Here is a 15,253-nt window from a genome sequence, read left to right as displayed (position 1 = left end):
GCAGTGGGAGCAGGGATGGGCCCTGGCTCCAGCCCTGAGGAGGGGTGGGGGCAAGGGCTGGATATCTGTGTTCCCTTGTCTGTCTGCCTCTGCTTGCTGAGCCATCTCTTGGTTTCAGAGGAAGAGCTGATTGCACCAAAGCCCAAGACACCTGATCTCAGAGACCAGGAAGGCAAAAGGGAGATACTGGAGTTCATGACCACAACGACACTGGAGCAAACGTAAGAGACACTGTATGGTGGAGAGGGAGCAGGTACAGGCCACAGGAGCAGCCTTGTGCTGCGCATTTCCTGTGGGGCACCTAAGGCTCCAGCCATGGAACAGATCACTGAGCCCCCACTGGCTGGCATGGCAGGCAAAGCTGGTCAGTGCTGTTCCTGCACCAGGAAATGGGACTGCTGCTTAGTTTGCTTTTGTCCAGTGGCCCCAGGACTCTGTGGGGATGGGCAGGGGCTGAGGTACCCTACTATTTCTGTGGCTGTCACTAACCTCTCCTGCCAGGGTGGAGTCTCCAGCTGTCCTGCAGGTCCCCTGCATCCCACCTGAAACTGTGGTGACCAGAGCTGAGGAGACTGAGCAGGTAGGACCTGTGGAGACAGAAGCTGAGCAAGTCAGCCTGCTGCATGCACCCTCGGTGTCCCCACAGGAGGTGAGCATGAGATACAGCCTGCCATGGCATCCCCCAGGCATTCTCTGCTGGGGCAGCTTACCCATCACCACAGGGCTCAAGTGTGTGATGGGTAATGGGCATTGACTGGTGGTACAGGACTGTCCAGCGAGGATTGTGTAATGGTGGGCAGGCTCAACACCCCCAGATAGGACCCTTTGCCCACAGGGTCTCTTCCCTGCCTTACACAGCCCTCCAAAGAGTTCGATGAGGACTCCCTGATCCCCAGCAGCCCAGCCACTGAGACCTCGGATAACATCAGCCCAGTGGCCAGCCCCGTGCACACAGGGTGAGTGCCCAGCCTGTGCAGATGTGCGTGCTCTCTTCACAAGCTGCAAGGTGCCCACATGCCCATTCCTCTGTCCCTCCAGGTTCCTGGTGAGCTTCATGGTGGATGCCCGTGGTGGGTCCATGCGGGGCAGCCGGCACCACGGTCTGCGCGTGGTCATCCCGCCCCGTGCCTGTGCTGCACCCACCCGCATTACCTGCCGGCTGGTGAAGCCCCAAAAGCTACCTGCACCCCCACCACTGGCTGAGGAGGAGGGTCTGGGCAGTCGGATCATTGCACTGGGGCCTGCTGGTGCCCAGTTCCTCAGGTGAGCACAGCTGTGAACAGAGCAGATTGGGCTGCCCACACCAGGGTCATCCCTCAGGACTGCGAACAGATCTGGGCTCATCTGGAGGGTTTTACCATCCAGGGCAAGACCTCTGCCTATCTCTGCTTCTTGAGGTTGGCAGAGGAGAGATCCCACCTCTTGTTGGGTGCAGCATGTTTCTGGCATGGGTCATTTAAGAGTAACAGAACAGTGGCAGAACAGCCCTGAGCAGCCCTGTCTCACCAGGTGCACAGCCCCCTTTCCCAGAGAGAGGGAGGTCAGCAGTCCTTCGTCCCCCAGCAGCTGCACAGCATGGGCAGGCACTCTGCCCAGGGCCGTCATGCAGCCTGCGTGTCCTTGTGGCAGCTTGTGGGTGCCAGTGGCCTTCCTCTGCTCTCTGCAGCCCTGTCATTGTGGAGATTCCCCACTTTGCCTCCTATGGACGTGGAGACCGTGAGTTGGTGGTGCTGCGCAGCGAGAACGGCTCTGTCTGGAAGGAGCACCGCAACCGCTACGAGGAGAGCTACATGGACCAGCTGCTCAACGGCATGGACGAGGGTGAGCGTGCCAGGAAGGCAGGGGTCCCACACCTCACAGCCCGCTGCAGGAAGGGCTGCGGTGGCCTGGGTGCTGGAATGGGGCTGGGTGGTGTGGTCAGTGTAGCACAGAGGAGCATAGAGTGACAGCCGCAGGCGTGGTGTGTGAGCACTGATGGCTGTGCTGCCCTTGCAGAGCTGGAGAGCCAGGAGGAGCTGGATAAGAAGAGGGTCTGCCGTATCATCACCACCGACTTCCCTCTCTACTTCGTGGTCATGTCCCGGATTTGCCAGGACTGCGATATGATCGGCCCTGAGGGAGGGTGTTTGAAAAGCACACTGGTGCCCATGGTACAGGCCACCTTCCCAGACACTGCTGTCACCAAAAGAGTGAGGCTGGCCCTGCAGGTGAGCCTCAGAGAGCCTGGCCTGGGGCCCAGACATGCTTCTGCAATCAGGGGTGGGCAGCAAGCCCAGGCTGTGTCCCAGCCTGGGGAAAAACCATCCCTGATGCCCATCCTTGTGGTACCCACAGGCACAGCCTGTGCCTGATGAGTTGGTGACTAAGCTGCTGGGGAACCAAGCGACCTTCAGCCCCATTGTCACAGTGGAGCCACGACGGAGGAAGTTCCACCGCCCCATCGGCCTCCGTATCCCACTGCCACCATCCTGGAAGGACAATCCCCGAGACAGTGGTGAGGGTGACACCACCAGCCTACGTCTGCTCTGCAGTGTGATCGGTGAGGCTGCAAGGGTGCTCTCCATGGTGATGGGCTGGGCTGCTGCTGGGGGATGCAGCTCCAGGGTCCTCAGTAAAGGGCACAGCTGTGGAGAAAGCAAATGTCTAGGGGACGCAGACCCCAGGCTTGTGGAAAGACAGTATGCTCACTCTTACTTTCTGCTGCAGGAGGGACAGCCCAAGCCCAGTGGGAAGACATAACAGGCACCACAAAGCTGGTCTATGAAAATGAGTGTGCTAACTTTACCACCAATGTGTCTGCCAGGTGAGTCCTGGGCAAATGGGTGCCCATCTAAGGATATCTGGTGCTCCTTGGGCCTAGTTACAGCCTTTCCCTGGTGCTGTGCTGCCCTATTCCTACATGCAGGGTGGTTTCTGCTAGCTTTGACACCCCCATGCTTCCTGAGCACACTCCAGGAAACACTCCTGACAGCTGGGTGTGCAGAAGGAAGGGGGCCATTATTTGTACTTGGGTGGGTCCCCATCAAAAATGGGGCTACGCGTGTGCCCAGAACTCCTGGGGCTTCCTCTGCAGTCCAGTTGGCTGTTGAGGGGGGTGGGGGCAGCTCCCTGGTGCTGCCACCCAGCAGCACCCTGACCCAGATCTCCTGCAGGTTCTGGCTGGCCGACTGCCCACGCACAGCTGAGGCTGTGCACTTTGCCACCATGCTGTACAAGGAGCTGACAGCTGTGCCCTACATGGCCAAATTCGTGGTGTTTGCCAAGATGAACGACGCACGAGAAGGCCGGCTGCGCTGCTACTGCATGACTGACGACAAGGTTGACAAGACTTTGGAGCAGCATGAGAACTTCACTGAGGTGGCCCGCAGCAGAGACATTGAGGTTTGTCCCCAGCAGCCTGTGTGGACGGCAGCAGGGAGAGGGATAACAAAGTGAGGGGAGACTGATGCCAGTGGAAAGGCCTGGCCCTGGCCTGGCTAGGAAAGTCAGGGTTACCTGCCCTGTACAGGAGCAGGAGAAGCAGCTCTGCACAGGGTCTGAGCATATTTTCTGCTCCTGGTCAGGTGGTAGAAGGAATGCCTTTGCACGTTGAACTCTCAGGGAATCTGGTGCCTGTCAAGAAGGCCACTCAGCCCCGCACCTTCCTCTTCCAGTCCTTCCGGGAGAATCGTCTTGTCATCCCCATCAAGGTAATATCAGGGTACAGGACTGGGCAAGCAGTTAGGGTCCTTGCTTGTGCCAAGTCACCTAACTGGGCTCTGGCACCCAGGTCCGGGACAGCAGCCGGGAAGCCAGTGGCTCCCTGTCTTTCTTGCGTAAGGCCATGAAATACGAGGACCTCCAGCATGTGCTTTGCCACCTGAATATCAGCATTCCACCTTGCACCAAGGTCAGTATAGGGTCTTTGGCACTCTGGTAGGGGGCAATGAGGGCCCATCCCTTCCCCAAGTGCAGGGGACAGCCCTTGCTGTCAGCTTTCTTCTTCACCTGCTCCACGTCATGCCACTCTGGAGCTGAAGGAGAAGCAGTCATGTCAGGGCAGAGCTGCTGCCCTCTTTTCAAACTGTTGACTCCTTGGTTTGTCACCACTTTCACAGGGAAGCGGCAGTGATGAGCGAAGGAGGACACTGACGCCACTGTCTCTGCGGGAGCGATACAGCATTCTAAGTGAGACCAGTTTTGGTATGCAGCCTGCTGGGACCATTCCAGTCCACTCACTACCTGCACTCCCCTGGGGCATCCAAGCCAGTGGAAAGGCTGGGATGATCCTGTCATAGCAAGTCACAGCAACTTCCCTTTCCCTGAAAGTTTCCTTGGTCCTACCTGCAGGGCAGTGCTGTGCCTAGGGGTCTGTGTGACTCCCACAGCCAACACCCCATTGCCCTCACCCCTCTGGTGCAGGGCCCTGTGCAGCTGAGCTGTGACTCCCTCTTCTCCTCCAGGCTCTCTGAGCAGCACGGACAAGGCAGACCAGAAGATGGTTGACATAGCAGAACAGCTGGGCCTCAGCTGGGCTGGTGAGTCCCCACCTGACAGTTCTGAGGATGCACAACACCCCTGGGAAAGCTGACACTTAGGGAGGCTGGAATGTGCTGCCAGGTGTAGTGACTACTTTGCACTGCACCCCTGCTGCGAGCGTTCCAGAGCACGGAAGTGAACCTTCCCATGGCTGTGCACACATTCACACGCATGGGTACCAGGCCAGGGCTTTGTTATGAGTTGTACATATTGCTGCTGTTCATTGCAGCCACACATCCAACGGCAAAGCCCACACTTCTTAGCATAAGACCCTATTGTGCTAGTAACAGCCAGTCTGAAGGGGGGGCTTCAACCCCTGCCTCATCCCAGCTCCTGCTCCTGCATGTTCTGCTGTGCTCAGCTGTATGGAACAGAGGGTCTCTGCACTGGTCCTGGCTGAGCCCTTCATAGTGTCCCTAGCCTTGTGGTGGGCACCAGAAGGTGTGATACTAACATGGTGTTTTCCCCAGAGCTGGCACGTGAGCTGCAGTTTGGGGTGGATGACATCAACAGGATACGTGTGGAGAACCCCAACTCCCTTCTGGAGCAGAGCATAGCCTTACTCAACCTCTGGGCCAGCCGCGAGGGCAAGAATGTCAAGAGTGAGTAGTTGTGGTGCCCTTTTACAGGCACAGAGGTGGCAGGGCTAGCTACGCAGAACAGCATGTGCATCTTCAAGGATCACTGGCTGGCTTTACAGTGGTGGCTCATGCATATCTGCCTTCCCTGCCCACCTGGAGGGTGTCTGGGACATGGCTGTGTCTCCCCAAGTGACTAGTTTGCTGACACCATCTTCCCCCTGCAGTTGAGAACCTGTACACGGCACTGAGGAACATTGACCGTGGTGAGATTGTCAACATGCTGGAGGGCTCTGGCCGCCAGAGCCGCAGCCTGAAGGGAAGCTGGCGCTACACGGACAGAGATTACTCCCTCTCACCATCCCAGATGAATGGTGAGTGCCAGCTTCTGGCAGGGAATGCAGGAGGGCCCTGGGGGCACAGTCTGTGCAGAGATTGCGGCTGGTGTCTTGCCTGACCAGGTTGCACCCACTGAGAACTGAGTGGGCACAGGGCATTGCTGACAGATGTGGCCTCTCCACTGGGGCTTATGCTGCAGAAAGCTTGGCTCTGCCATACTGCTTTCTCAGAAACTTTCCAGGTGGGATTGACGTGTGTTCCTTATCCCAATGTGCCAATGAGAGGTGCCTCTCGCTGTGCAAGCTGATCAGTGGCCAGGGAGCTCACTGAGTCCTGGCTGTACAGCTGTAGTAGTGTGCCTGGGCTGGGTCCCAGCAGCGTGTGCCTGGATGTGGGGACACAGCCAGAGTCAGCTGTGGCATATGCTGCTGGAGAGCCGGCACACCAGACGGGGGCAGGGCTTTGTGCTGCTACAGCCCTGCACTGTGGCTCTGCCCCTGCAGCGCTGGCTCATCGCTCTCCCCCTCTCTGTCTCTCCTCTTGTTCTGTTTTCTCAAACATGCCACCTAGTGCTGCCAGGTGCGGGCACTCCTGTGGGTCACTTCTTTCCACCTTTCTCCTCTGAGCTCATCCTGGCCTCTCCTTCTCTCATCTTCCACTGCCTGTCTCCACTGTCTCCACCTCAGCTAAGCCCTCTGGGAGCCGCATCCTGCTCCAGTGACTGCATGTCATCAGGGACTACCCCTCTTACAGCTGTCATGCTTGCAGGCAGCCATCCCAGGCCTTCTCCTCCTGCACAACCCCATGCTCCTTCCCTCGCAGGCACTGCACTGCATGCCCCTGGCCAAGCACCTGAGTGCCCATGGGTGAGGTGCCCTTTCTGTGCCAAGGGTCCCAGCTGTACCCTGTGCCTTGGCTGTGGCTGGCATTCCCTGGCTGCCAGGGGAGCAGAACAGGTTCACTGCTGATCTCCAGGGGTGAAAAAATGGCTCAAAGCTGAAAAAGGCGGAGCAAAGCCACCTGCATGGGTGGGAGTGCCTGGCTTGGTTGTAGTTCATCTGGATATGCCTGAGCTGTGCACATGGCCCTGGGTGATGAGACATAACAATTGCTTGTAGCTCTGGAGACACCAACAGGGTTGTAAGGCCCTGGCTGCCTTCTGCAGGGCCTTGGGGTTGCATGGCATGTTACGGGGCCATCCATCTCTGCTCATGGTACTTCCAACCTGCTCCTCTGTGCTGTGGAGAGTGTTTGGCTTTGAGTTAGTGCCTGCCAGAGCTGTCTACTTGAACTCCAGGCTAACTGCCAGCCAGCTGATGCTGGATGGGGGCTGTGGGCAGGGACCAGGGGTCTGATGGAGCAGGGTAGCAAAGAGGGCACTGTGTTCTGCAGTGTGGATGGATCATCGTGTGAACACCAGGCCAGTCCTCCTCACAGGGAGGAGGCAGTCCCAGGACCTGCCCAAACCAGCCCCAGGACTTGAAGGGAGGCATGGCAGCATTTGCAGGGACTATGTGAAAGCAGCCACTGCTGTGAGCACAGCCCTACTTGGCCTGGCCACAGGGGGCTGTGGCATGACCATTGCTGTCCTTGGGGCAGTAATCCTCCCAGAGGCTGTTCCCCTTTTGCCCACTGTGCTTGTGCGTGTGTGAGATGGCTGCTGGACATGATGCCTCTGTCTGCCCATATAGGTTACGCTTCACTGCAGGACGAGCTGCTGTCCCCTGCCTCCCTGCATTACACACTGCCATCCCCGCTGCGTGCCGACCAGTACTGGAATGAGGTGGCCATCATGGATGCTATCCCCATGGCTGCCACTGAGCAGGATGCCCTGATGGAGATGTCCGACATGCAGGTGTGGTCCTCGGGGCTCACCCCCTCGCTGGTGACTGCTGAGGACTCCTCTCTGGAGTGCAGCAAGGCTGAGGACTCGGATGCCACAAGCGAAGGCCGGTTCCCAGGGCAACTTCTAGCAGATGCTCCTGGCCCAGACCACATGGGCTCTATGGACCTGGTTGAGGATGACACAGTGGACTCAGATGCCATGAATGGCTTGATTGACCTTCTAGAGCAGGAGGAGGGGCACAGGCCAGAGGGGAAGATGCCATCTGGTGATCATCAACCAGGGACTGGGGAGCAGGACCCGGAGAGTGAAGTCTCTTTTGTTTCAGTTCAGCAGAAGGTGCAAGCCAGGATCATGACATCACCTACCTTTAGCCATGCTGTGGAGAAGAGTGCAGACAGGTACTGCAGCCTGGGGCACCAGGGTGACCGTGGTAGGGGAGCACAACTGCTTTGCCAGCTACTGCCCTGTGCTGGGCCAGCTGCAGTAATCTCCCTGCTTTGCTTGCTTCCCTGCTGGTCTCCAGCTCTGGAGCCCAGGCACCTGCAGTACATAGAACAATGGTTGGGCCAAGTGCCTCACACCTTTCTGGCAGTGCTCTGGAGGGCTCCTTGCAGAGCACCTGGAAGGGACCCCAGTCAGCCAGACCCTGCATGTAGGTTGTACTTACCAGAGCTAACCCTAACTTGGGCTGCCTCCTCCCACATTCCCAGTGGCACTGGACCTATGAGGTCCCTGGCAGCACCCAGAAATTCTCCACAGCATTAGACTGTATCAGAGCTAGACCACGCTAGACCATGAGAGCACAGCATGCTCTTGCCTTAGACCCTGGCAGCCAAGTCTTGAGGCTGTGGGATGGGCAGGGAATACGGCATAGAGCTGGCCTGTGCCTTTTCTGCATCTGTGTATTTTGTGCTGCTTCTGCCAGGCGCCCGCCAGCGCCGTGAGCTGGGGAGCGGAGCCAGCGCCCGCGGGGTGCAGGCTGCACCAGTGTGCCTGCTGGAGCTCGGCTGGTGCTCAGGGAGCAGCACTCCATGCAAAGCTGACTGCCTCTCTCTCTCTGTCTCTCTCTCCCTATCCCTGTCCCTCTCTGGTGCCCAGGCTGAGGGACTGGAATGCAGAAGGCTCCTTTATCTCCTGCCTACAGGACCTGACAGCGGGCTCCTGGCAGGAGGGAGTCACCCGAAGGCTGCTCTCAACGCACACCACAGCCTCTGGGGCACAGGGCCAGGAGCAAGAGCAGGTCCTGATGCCAGCCACGGAGCTGATGCGGATCAGCTCTGCAGAGGACAGCGACTGGCAGCCTCAGCACCCCACAGGCGGCTGGCAGGAGGAGCCCGACAGCCGCTTCTTTGGGCAGGTGAGGGTAGGAGCAGGGGACTCAGCCCTGCAGGAAGTGGTGACTCTATGGACAGCCTTTTCTGGAGCCTGCTGCAAGGCTAATCAGGCAGACCAGGTGCTAGCTCCTCAATTCTTCTGGTATACTTCCTGCCCCTTGGGGTGCCTCTCAGCCCGGAATAGCGTGCTGTGCTTGATACCTGAGCTCTTGCTCTCCATTTATAACCCACACAGACTTGTTCCTTATTGAGTATCTGCCCTGACTGCCAGCACAACGGCATGCTGGAGCCAGAAATAGAGTTGGTCTAGGGGCCAGGCTGGGTGGTGGGCTTGATGCCATGGTCACACAGAACCAGCAGGTACAAGGTGAGGGCAAGCATCTTTCCCCAGGCAGGGCATGCACAGCTATCCCAGCAGCACGGCCACGCTTGGAGGTGGCTGTTGAGCTCTGCCATGTGCGTTACCTGAGTCACAAGTGATTCCAATGACACCCCAAAGCCCTGGCTTTTGCCCAGGGCTTCATTCGCCTTGTGACAGAGGACTGCACGCTGCCCTCCCACCGTAGTCAGGAGGACAGGCTGTTGGGCAAACTGACAGAGCAGAGGGGCAGAGCTGTCCTGCTCACTGCCTGGCCGGGGCACTCCTGCCACATGACCTGGAGCGAAGCTGTGACTGCAAAGGACGCCCCAGCTGCCCGCTCCCTTCTCGCCGCCCACAGCCGGCAGAGCTCGGGTTACGGCAGCTCCCGCACGGCCGGGGCGCTGCGTGGGCAGGCTGCAGAGCCGCGGGGCCCGGCCCAGCCCCACAGCATGGCTCAGTTCTGACAGCGGGCTCGGAGCCGCGGCACAGGCGCGGCTGTGTGGCAGCATGTGGGCTCTCCTTGCCCAGCTGCTGATCGCCTTGGTGCTTCTGGCCTTCTTCCTGGTCAGCTGCCAGAACGTCATGCACATCGTCAGGGGCTCTGTCCGCTTCCTGCTCAAACACGCCCATCGTAAGCTGGACAAGGAGCTCGGGGAGAGCCAGGGGCTGGCGGATGACGAGGAGGCTCTCTCCGCCAGAGTCGTCCGCCGGCGCCTCCTCCTGAAGGTAACGAGCGGGAGAGCTGAGACCAGCCCCAGGGCAGAGGCAGAGAAAGCAGTGACGGGTCAGGACTGGGTGGGAGACCGAGGCTGTGGAGTGCATGTCAGGTGTATTGTTCTACCTGCAAAACAACGCCCCTCACCTCCCTCACATGCCCTGATCTCCCTCCTGTTCCTGCAGGGGAATGAAGCCCTTCATCTCCCTGGAGAGCAGGTCACTGAGGAACAGTTCACAGATGATCAAGGCAATATCATCACCAAGAAGGTGAGTGATCAGCGGCAGGATATGGGCAAGGGCATGCCGCAGCCTTTCTCCTCTCCCCTCCACCCCTGTAGCCCGGGGCGCACGCAGGACGGTCGCGTCCTGCTGTCTTCGGTTACAGCCACGGCACTTCTCCAACTCCTGGGACAGACAGAGGCTGCACACCGCGTGCAGTTTAAGAGCAAACTGCGTGAGGAGGGAGTCACGGTGCCCTGGGGCTGGCTGTGACGCCCAGCTGTGTGGGTCTCCACAGATCATCCGGAAGGTGGTGCGTCAGCTGGGCCCTGGTGACGTGGGTGACAGGCAGGAACAGGAGGAGCTGATTCTGGAGGGTTCCCTACAGGAGCCCCAAGACCTGGAGGCTGAGGATGATCACTTCATGAAATACTCCATCTTGCACCGGGATGGTCTGGGCGCCAAGGTACAGTGTGGCTTATAGCCCTGCCTTGCAGGCAGCCTGCCTGGGCCAGCACCCAGGACTCTCAGGACTTCTGCAGGACTCCCAGGCTCTGGGACACCCTCTGTCCTTTCTTCTGCCCTGCACCCCTCTGCTGTTTCCCCTCTAAGACTTCCAGGGGCAAATCTTGCCCACTGCACCAGTATTCTTGCTTGGTGTTTTCTGCCTGCCAACTGACTCTACCTTTCCCTCTCCTATCCTCTTCTCTGTGTCTGTCTGTTCACCTGGGTGATGTCCTGCTTCCTGCCCCTGCGGCTTCCTCAGGAGGAGGTGCGAGTGCGTGTCCCAAAACCAGAGGTCTCTGGGGGCAGGATGGGGGCTCAGATAGTGAAACGAGCCAGCCTGAAAAGGGGGAAGCAGTGACCCCTCAAATGGCCTCTTTTGAGGTAACCCTACCTTTGCTCTTCCTTCCTGTCCTGGCTGTCCATACTGCTGCCTGCACTGAGCTGTTGGTCATGCACATTCTCCTGGGGAAAGTGTGGTGGGGCTGTGACCAGCTCTTGGCCTGCAGAGAGGGTTTGCTGTGCTGCAGCAAAAGACTTGAGGGTGGGCAGCAGTGTTACCTGCTGATAACCTGCTCCTGGCTGCTGTGGGCACAGGGTGCCCTGGTCTGCAGCAATGCTGCAGCCAGCTGTGTGCACAGCACCTCACTGCAGCTGCAGTGCCAAGAGCTGCTACTGCAGTGACAGCATCCTGGGTGCTCGGGGTGATGGTCCCCAGTGACAGGGTCACAGAGATGTTACTCCTGGTTATGCTGGGCTACAGACAGAGAGATGGTCTTTGTCCAAAGCCACTCTGGGGACTAGACTGCATTTGCATGGAGTCTTAGTGGAACTACTCCTTTCATACATGAGCACTAACTGTGCAGCCCTGTGGCAGATGAGACCAGCCCTTGGAGCCCTGGTGCCTTGGAGTCCCCCTTCCCAAGGGGCACAGCTGGGCACTGGCAGAGCTGTGGGTGAGATGAAGGGTGCCCCAGTTCTGTGGGACTCTGGCCTACTGCCTCTGCCCACAGCACTGTTCTGGGAGATGCAGCTGCTGCATCTGCCAACCATGGAGAGGAAAGTGTTGAGGTCTGCTGAAGCCAAGATGGGGGCAGGCCTTTGCAGGGTGCTGCTGAGGAATGTTGGAGCAGTAGGGATGCAGGAGTGGTGGGTGCAGTAACGTGACACTTGTAGGGGCTGACAACAGTCTTTGACCTAGGACATTTCTTCATTGATCCCCACTGAGCTCAGAATGACCTCCTAAGTCTTGTGCATTTCCTGATCCCCCTGCCTTCCCTGTAGAGTGGGACTAGACCAGGTTGAAGGCAGGGTGCTTGGCATAGCACACTTGAGCCTTGCTGCATCATTTTACTCTGCACAGTCACTGCTGGTCTGGCAATGCAGCACTGGGGGAAGGCGTTGCATGTGTGCTCCACAGCTGCCCGGCACTGCCCCCTGGTAGGAGGCTGATGAGCAGGGGCCATTGGTCCTCTGGCCTTTGCTGTACATGCATGACTCGCTCTGTCCTCCCTCTCCCTTCTCTCTCCACTCTGTTAGTGAGCTCTCTGTGGGTGTATGAAAGTCAAGAGACTTATGCTTGTGGGCAAGTGGTCATGCAGACTCTGTTCCCCCTCTGCCTGCCCCACTCCCCAGACAGTCCCTGGCTCTGCTTGTCTCTGGGGCACTGTTCCTGTTGCTTTGCTTTTGCAATTTTCCATTGTGTGAAAGTGGCACAGGGTGTGCACTGGGGAAGGCCTTTCTCACTGCTGGCAGAGTGGGATGCAGTCAGTCACCTAGCTGAGGTGGGGGCTCAATGCTGGTGTCCTCCATCCCAGAACCTAGAGCAGCTGTCCCAGCTCCTTCCCTGTGCCACATTGCAGTTTGTGCAGCTCAAGTGCTGCTTGCTGCTCTCGGCAGGTGGGGCAGCACCATCAATACATCAATACCATTGATGTCATTGCTCCTAGTCCCGGGCCTGCCACTTAGTGGTGCTCTGTTACTGTCTTTCTGACACCCCCCAAAACTTGTCTTATGGTCGCTTGGCAGGATGGGTGCATGTGGGACAAGCACAGTGTACAGAAGGGACTTCCCAGGCATGTACCTGACTGCCCCCAACATTTGTCCTGGATGTACCACCATGAATGCTTGGTAACCCCATAACACAGTGTCTCTCGGTGTCTCTCCAGGATCACACCTCAACACCAAACCACTGAATTTCACACACGTTCTGACACATACCTGAGAAGAGAGGAGAGCAGAGAGTGGAGGGGAGCAGGGCTGGCTGTACATGTTTCTATAGGCTAATGGCATGATTTCTGTATGAGACATACTTACCGTCCTATCCGCATGACTGACTGACTGCAAGACGCATGAGCTACAGTACTTCAAACTGACGAGGGGCCTCCATCCCTGCCCCGCTGCTGCCAGGAGCCCAGAGACAGCACCACACACCAGGGGCATGCTCTCAGCTCCTTTGGGAGGCAAAAGCTGCAGTAGAAGAAAATGAGAGGTGAAGAGATTCCACCTCCGTGTCACTGTGTGTGTAGATGCATCCCCACGTCTGTGCTCCAGCTGCAAGTGGAAAGCTGGGACAGCCTGGCGCTGCTCACCACGGAAGGAGAGGTGCTTGGCCCCCCTGCAAATGCCTGTGCTGCCTCTGCTGGACTTGCTTCTCATCCCTCCCTGTGAGTGTTGGGTTTTGGGGAGGGCAGCAGCAGTGGCCAGAGGGTACAAGGGGGGGCTGCAGGGAGCACAGCTGCCCTGGGCAGAGGGGCTGGTGCAGGACTGCCCTTCCTCTCCCCAGCAAGTACAAAGTCTCCCGCCAGGGTAGAGCTCTGGGCTGAGCACTGAGCTCGTTGCTTATGTTGAAAGTGTAAACTGTACAGCAATCAGCCTTGTGTATATGAACCAATAAATACTATGCAAACCCCTAGGGACACTCTAGCAGTATGTACAAAGCACTAACAGCTCTGCTCTCAAATACCTCTTCAGGCTGCAGGATGGGCAACGCTTTTGGAATATGTGAGCAGCTCTGGTGAACAGAGCAGGAAGGCTAGAGGAGTCGGAGGGCAACAGCCCGCCCCTGTCCTGTGCCCCTCTGCCTGAGCCTGGCCCCTTCCTGGCCTGAAGAGGAAGGACTAGAGGTGCAGTCCCATGGTCCGGCCCCAGACTGTGTTGGCTCCAGCTGGGTTGAAGCTGTAGGCCTGCGTTGAGGTGCTTGGGGCCTAGGGAAGATGTGCAGTGAGAGAGAGCAGGGGGTGCTTGTGCCACACATGGGGTTGTGCCTAGCTCTACTCAGCACAATATCTGCTCAGGAGATGAGCCAGGATGAACTAGCAATAGCCAACAGCTGTGCAATAGGCATCCCAGGCAAGGGCTTTGCAGGGACCTTGGCCTCCCTGCAAGGGGGGTTATAGCCCTGCATACTCACCCCCCTGGAACCGATCCTGGAGACATGGGGGCTGCTGCCGCAGTCGCTGCATTTTATCCAGGTGGAATCTGCTGTGGCAGCAGCCTGAGCCGTGTGGGCTGGGGCAGCCTCAGACCGGCTGCTCCTGCAGGAGAGCAGCGCTGGGCAGAGCTGCCCAGGCAGCTCAGAGTCAGCAGTAGATTGAACCTGTTGTAATACTGGACCCCAGGAGCACAGGATGCAGGTAGTGGCACTTGGTCCCAGGTCCCCGACCCTGTCCCTTACCTAACTGATGTGAGGACCTGGTCTTTGTAGCACAGTGATGTGGGGACCCCCTGCTCTTTCTCCTTAAGTGGCCATGGATCTCCTTTGCAGAGTCCAAGTTTGGTCTCTGTGGCCAGGTGCAGAACAAGCGCACCTCCAGCTTCAGGCCATGTGATGGTGGCCTTGGCAGGGCAGCCCTGCCTTTCAGTGGGTGCACATCTGCTGGAGAGCCCCTGGCTGCCCTGCAGCTGAGAAGAAGCCTCGCTGCAGCAAAGCAACTGACCCAGCTTAGCCTTGGAGAGCAAAGCAGTCCCCTCCCCACCCCAAAGTTGAGCCATATAGGCACAGACTCTTTATCCATCACCCTTGCTGCGTACAATAACCTCCCTAGACCCACTGCAACAGCTGACTCCGTAGCATCACCCTAGAGTTGTGTGTGGGTCCAGTGCTTTGGCCTTGTGTATGCCATAGGGAATGTGCTGTGCTGCAACCGTGCCAGGCACCTGCAGTGACATTGCTTTGCGCTCAGATTGCTTGTAGGGCTGGTAGGGGGAGGCTGCACCCAACATTGAGCCTAGAGAATGCTGCAGTCTGCACACTAGAAGCTTTTTAGAGATTTTAAAAATTACTTTTATTTTTTTTAATTGTTATGGAAAGAAGCCTTTTGGATCTCCCTGTCTTAGGCCCTGATGTATAAATCATTTCCCTGTACACCAGCTATCAGATTATGAATTAATAAATAAATCAACACAGTGTCTCGTCTCTGCTTTTCCAAAGGTGGGGAAGATGGAGACCGCGGGGCGGGTCTCCTCTTGCCGGGCGAGAGGGGGAGGCCGTGGGAGCAGCGTCTCCTTGTGCTCTGCCGTTCCTGGGGGAATTGAAAGGAGCGGAACGTGCACACCCTCGACGGGCTGCGGGGGCCTCCCCGGGGTGGGCGGCGGAGGGAGCGTCCGTGCAGCCGGTGCCGCTGGTACCGCCACCGCTGCGGGGGCTGTCCCGGGGGCAGCGGCGCCGCTGAGTCCCTGCCCGAGAGGCCCCGCCGAGAGCACCGGCCCGCCCGGCGCTGTCCAGCGTCCGCGCCGCCCCGCGCTCCGACCCTAGTTCTATTCTATTCTGTTCTAGTCTGTCTGTCTGTCCTGTCCTGTCTGTCCTGTCCCGTCCCTCCCGCCGCCGGTGTTCAAA

At 58.2% G+C, this 15,253-nt stretch overlaps 1 protein-coding gene across 9 annotated transcripts in view; it reads left to right on the top strand.

Annotated features, from left to right (window-relative positions):
• The window catches only part of ANK1 (ankyrin 1), a 36,943-nt gene extending 21,758 nt beyond the window's left edge, over window positions 1–15,185 (top strand). For 3 of the 9 annotated variants that reach the window (XM_063420049.1, XM_063420050.1, XM_063420048.1), the window contains 20 exons: window positions 119–221; window positions 502–649; window positions 859–956; window positions 1,039–1,263; window positions 1,667–1,821; window positions 1,996–2,207; window positions 2,335–2,539; window positions 2,707–2,803; window positions 3,153–3,381; window positions 3,564–3,689; window positions 3,770–3,889; window positions 4,098–4,182; window positions 4,443–4,517; window positions 4,989–5,120; window positions 5,324–5,470; window positions 7,127–7,679; window positions 8,380–8,638; window positions 9,877–9,960; window positions 10,211–10,378; window positions 14,849–15,185. In XM_063420049.1, coding sequence (XP_063276119.1) covers window positions 119–221; window positions 502–649; window positions 859–956; window positions 1,039–1,263; window positions 1,667–1,821; window positions 1,996–2,207; window positions 2,335–2,539; window positions 2,707–2,803; window positions 3,153–3,381; window positions 3,564–3,689; window positions 3,770–3,889; window positions 4,098–4,182; window positions 4,443–4,517; window positions 4,989–5,120; window positions 5,324–5,470; window positions 7,127–7,679; window positions 8,380–8,638; window positions 9,877–9,960; window positions 10,211–10,378; window positions 14,849–15,172 — 3,545 coding nt within the window. In that variant the 3' untranslated portion in view covers window positions 15,173–15,185. The other 6 variants (XR_010083209.1, XM_063420052.1, XM_063420053.1 and 3 more) reach the window with 6 other exon arrangements.
• The last annotated feature ends 68 nt before the right edge of the window (window positions 15,186–15,253 follow it).

Source organism: Prinia subflava, chromosome 29 (assembly GCF_021018805.1).
Source record: "Prinia subflava isolate CZ2003 ecotype Zambia chromosome 29, Cam_Psub_1.2, whole genome shotgun sequence".
Lineage (NCBI taxonomy): Eukaryota > Metazoa > Chordata > Aves > Passeriformes > Cisticolidae > Prinia > Prinia subflava.
This window is presented reverse-complemented; position numbering and strand designations above follow the sequence as displayed.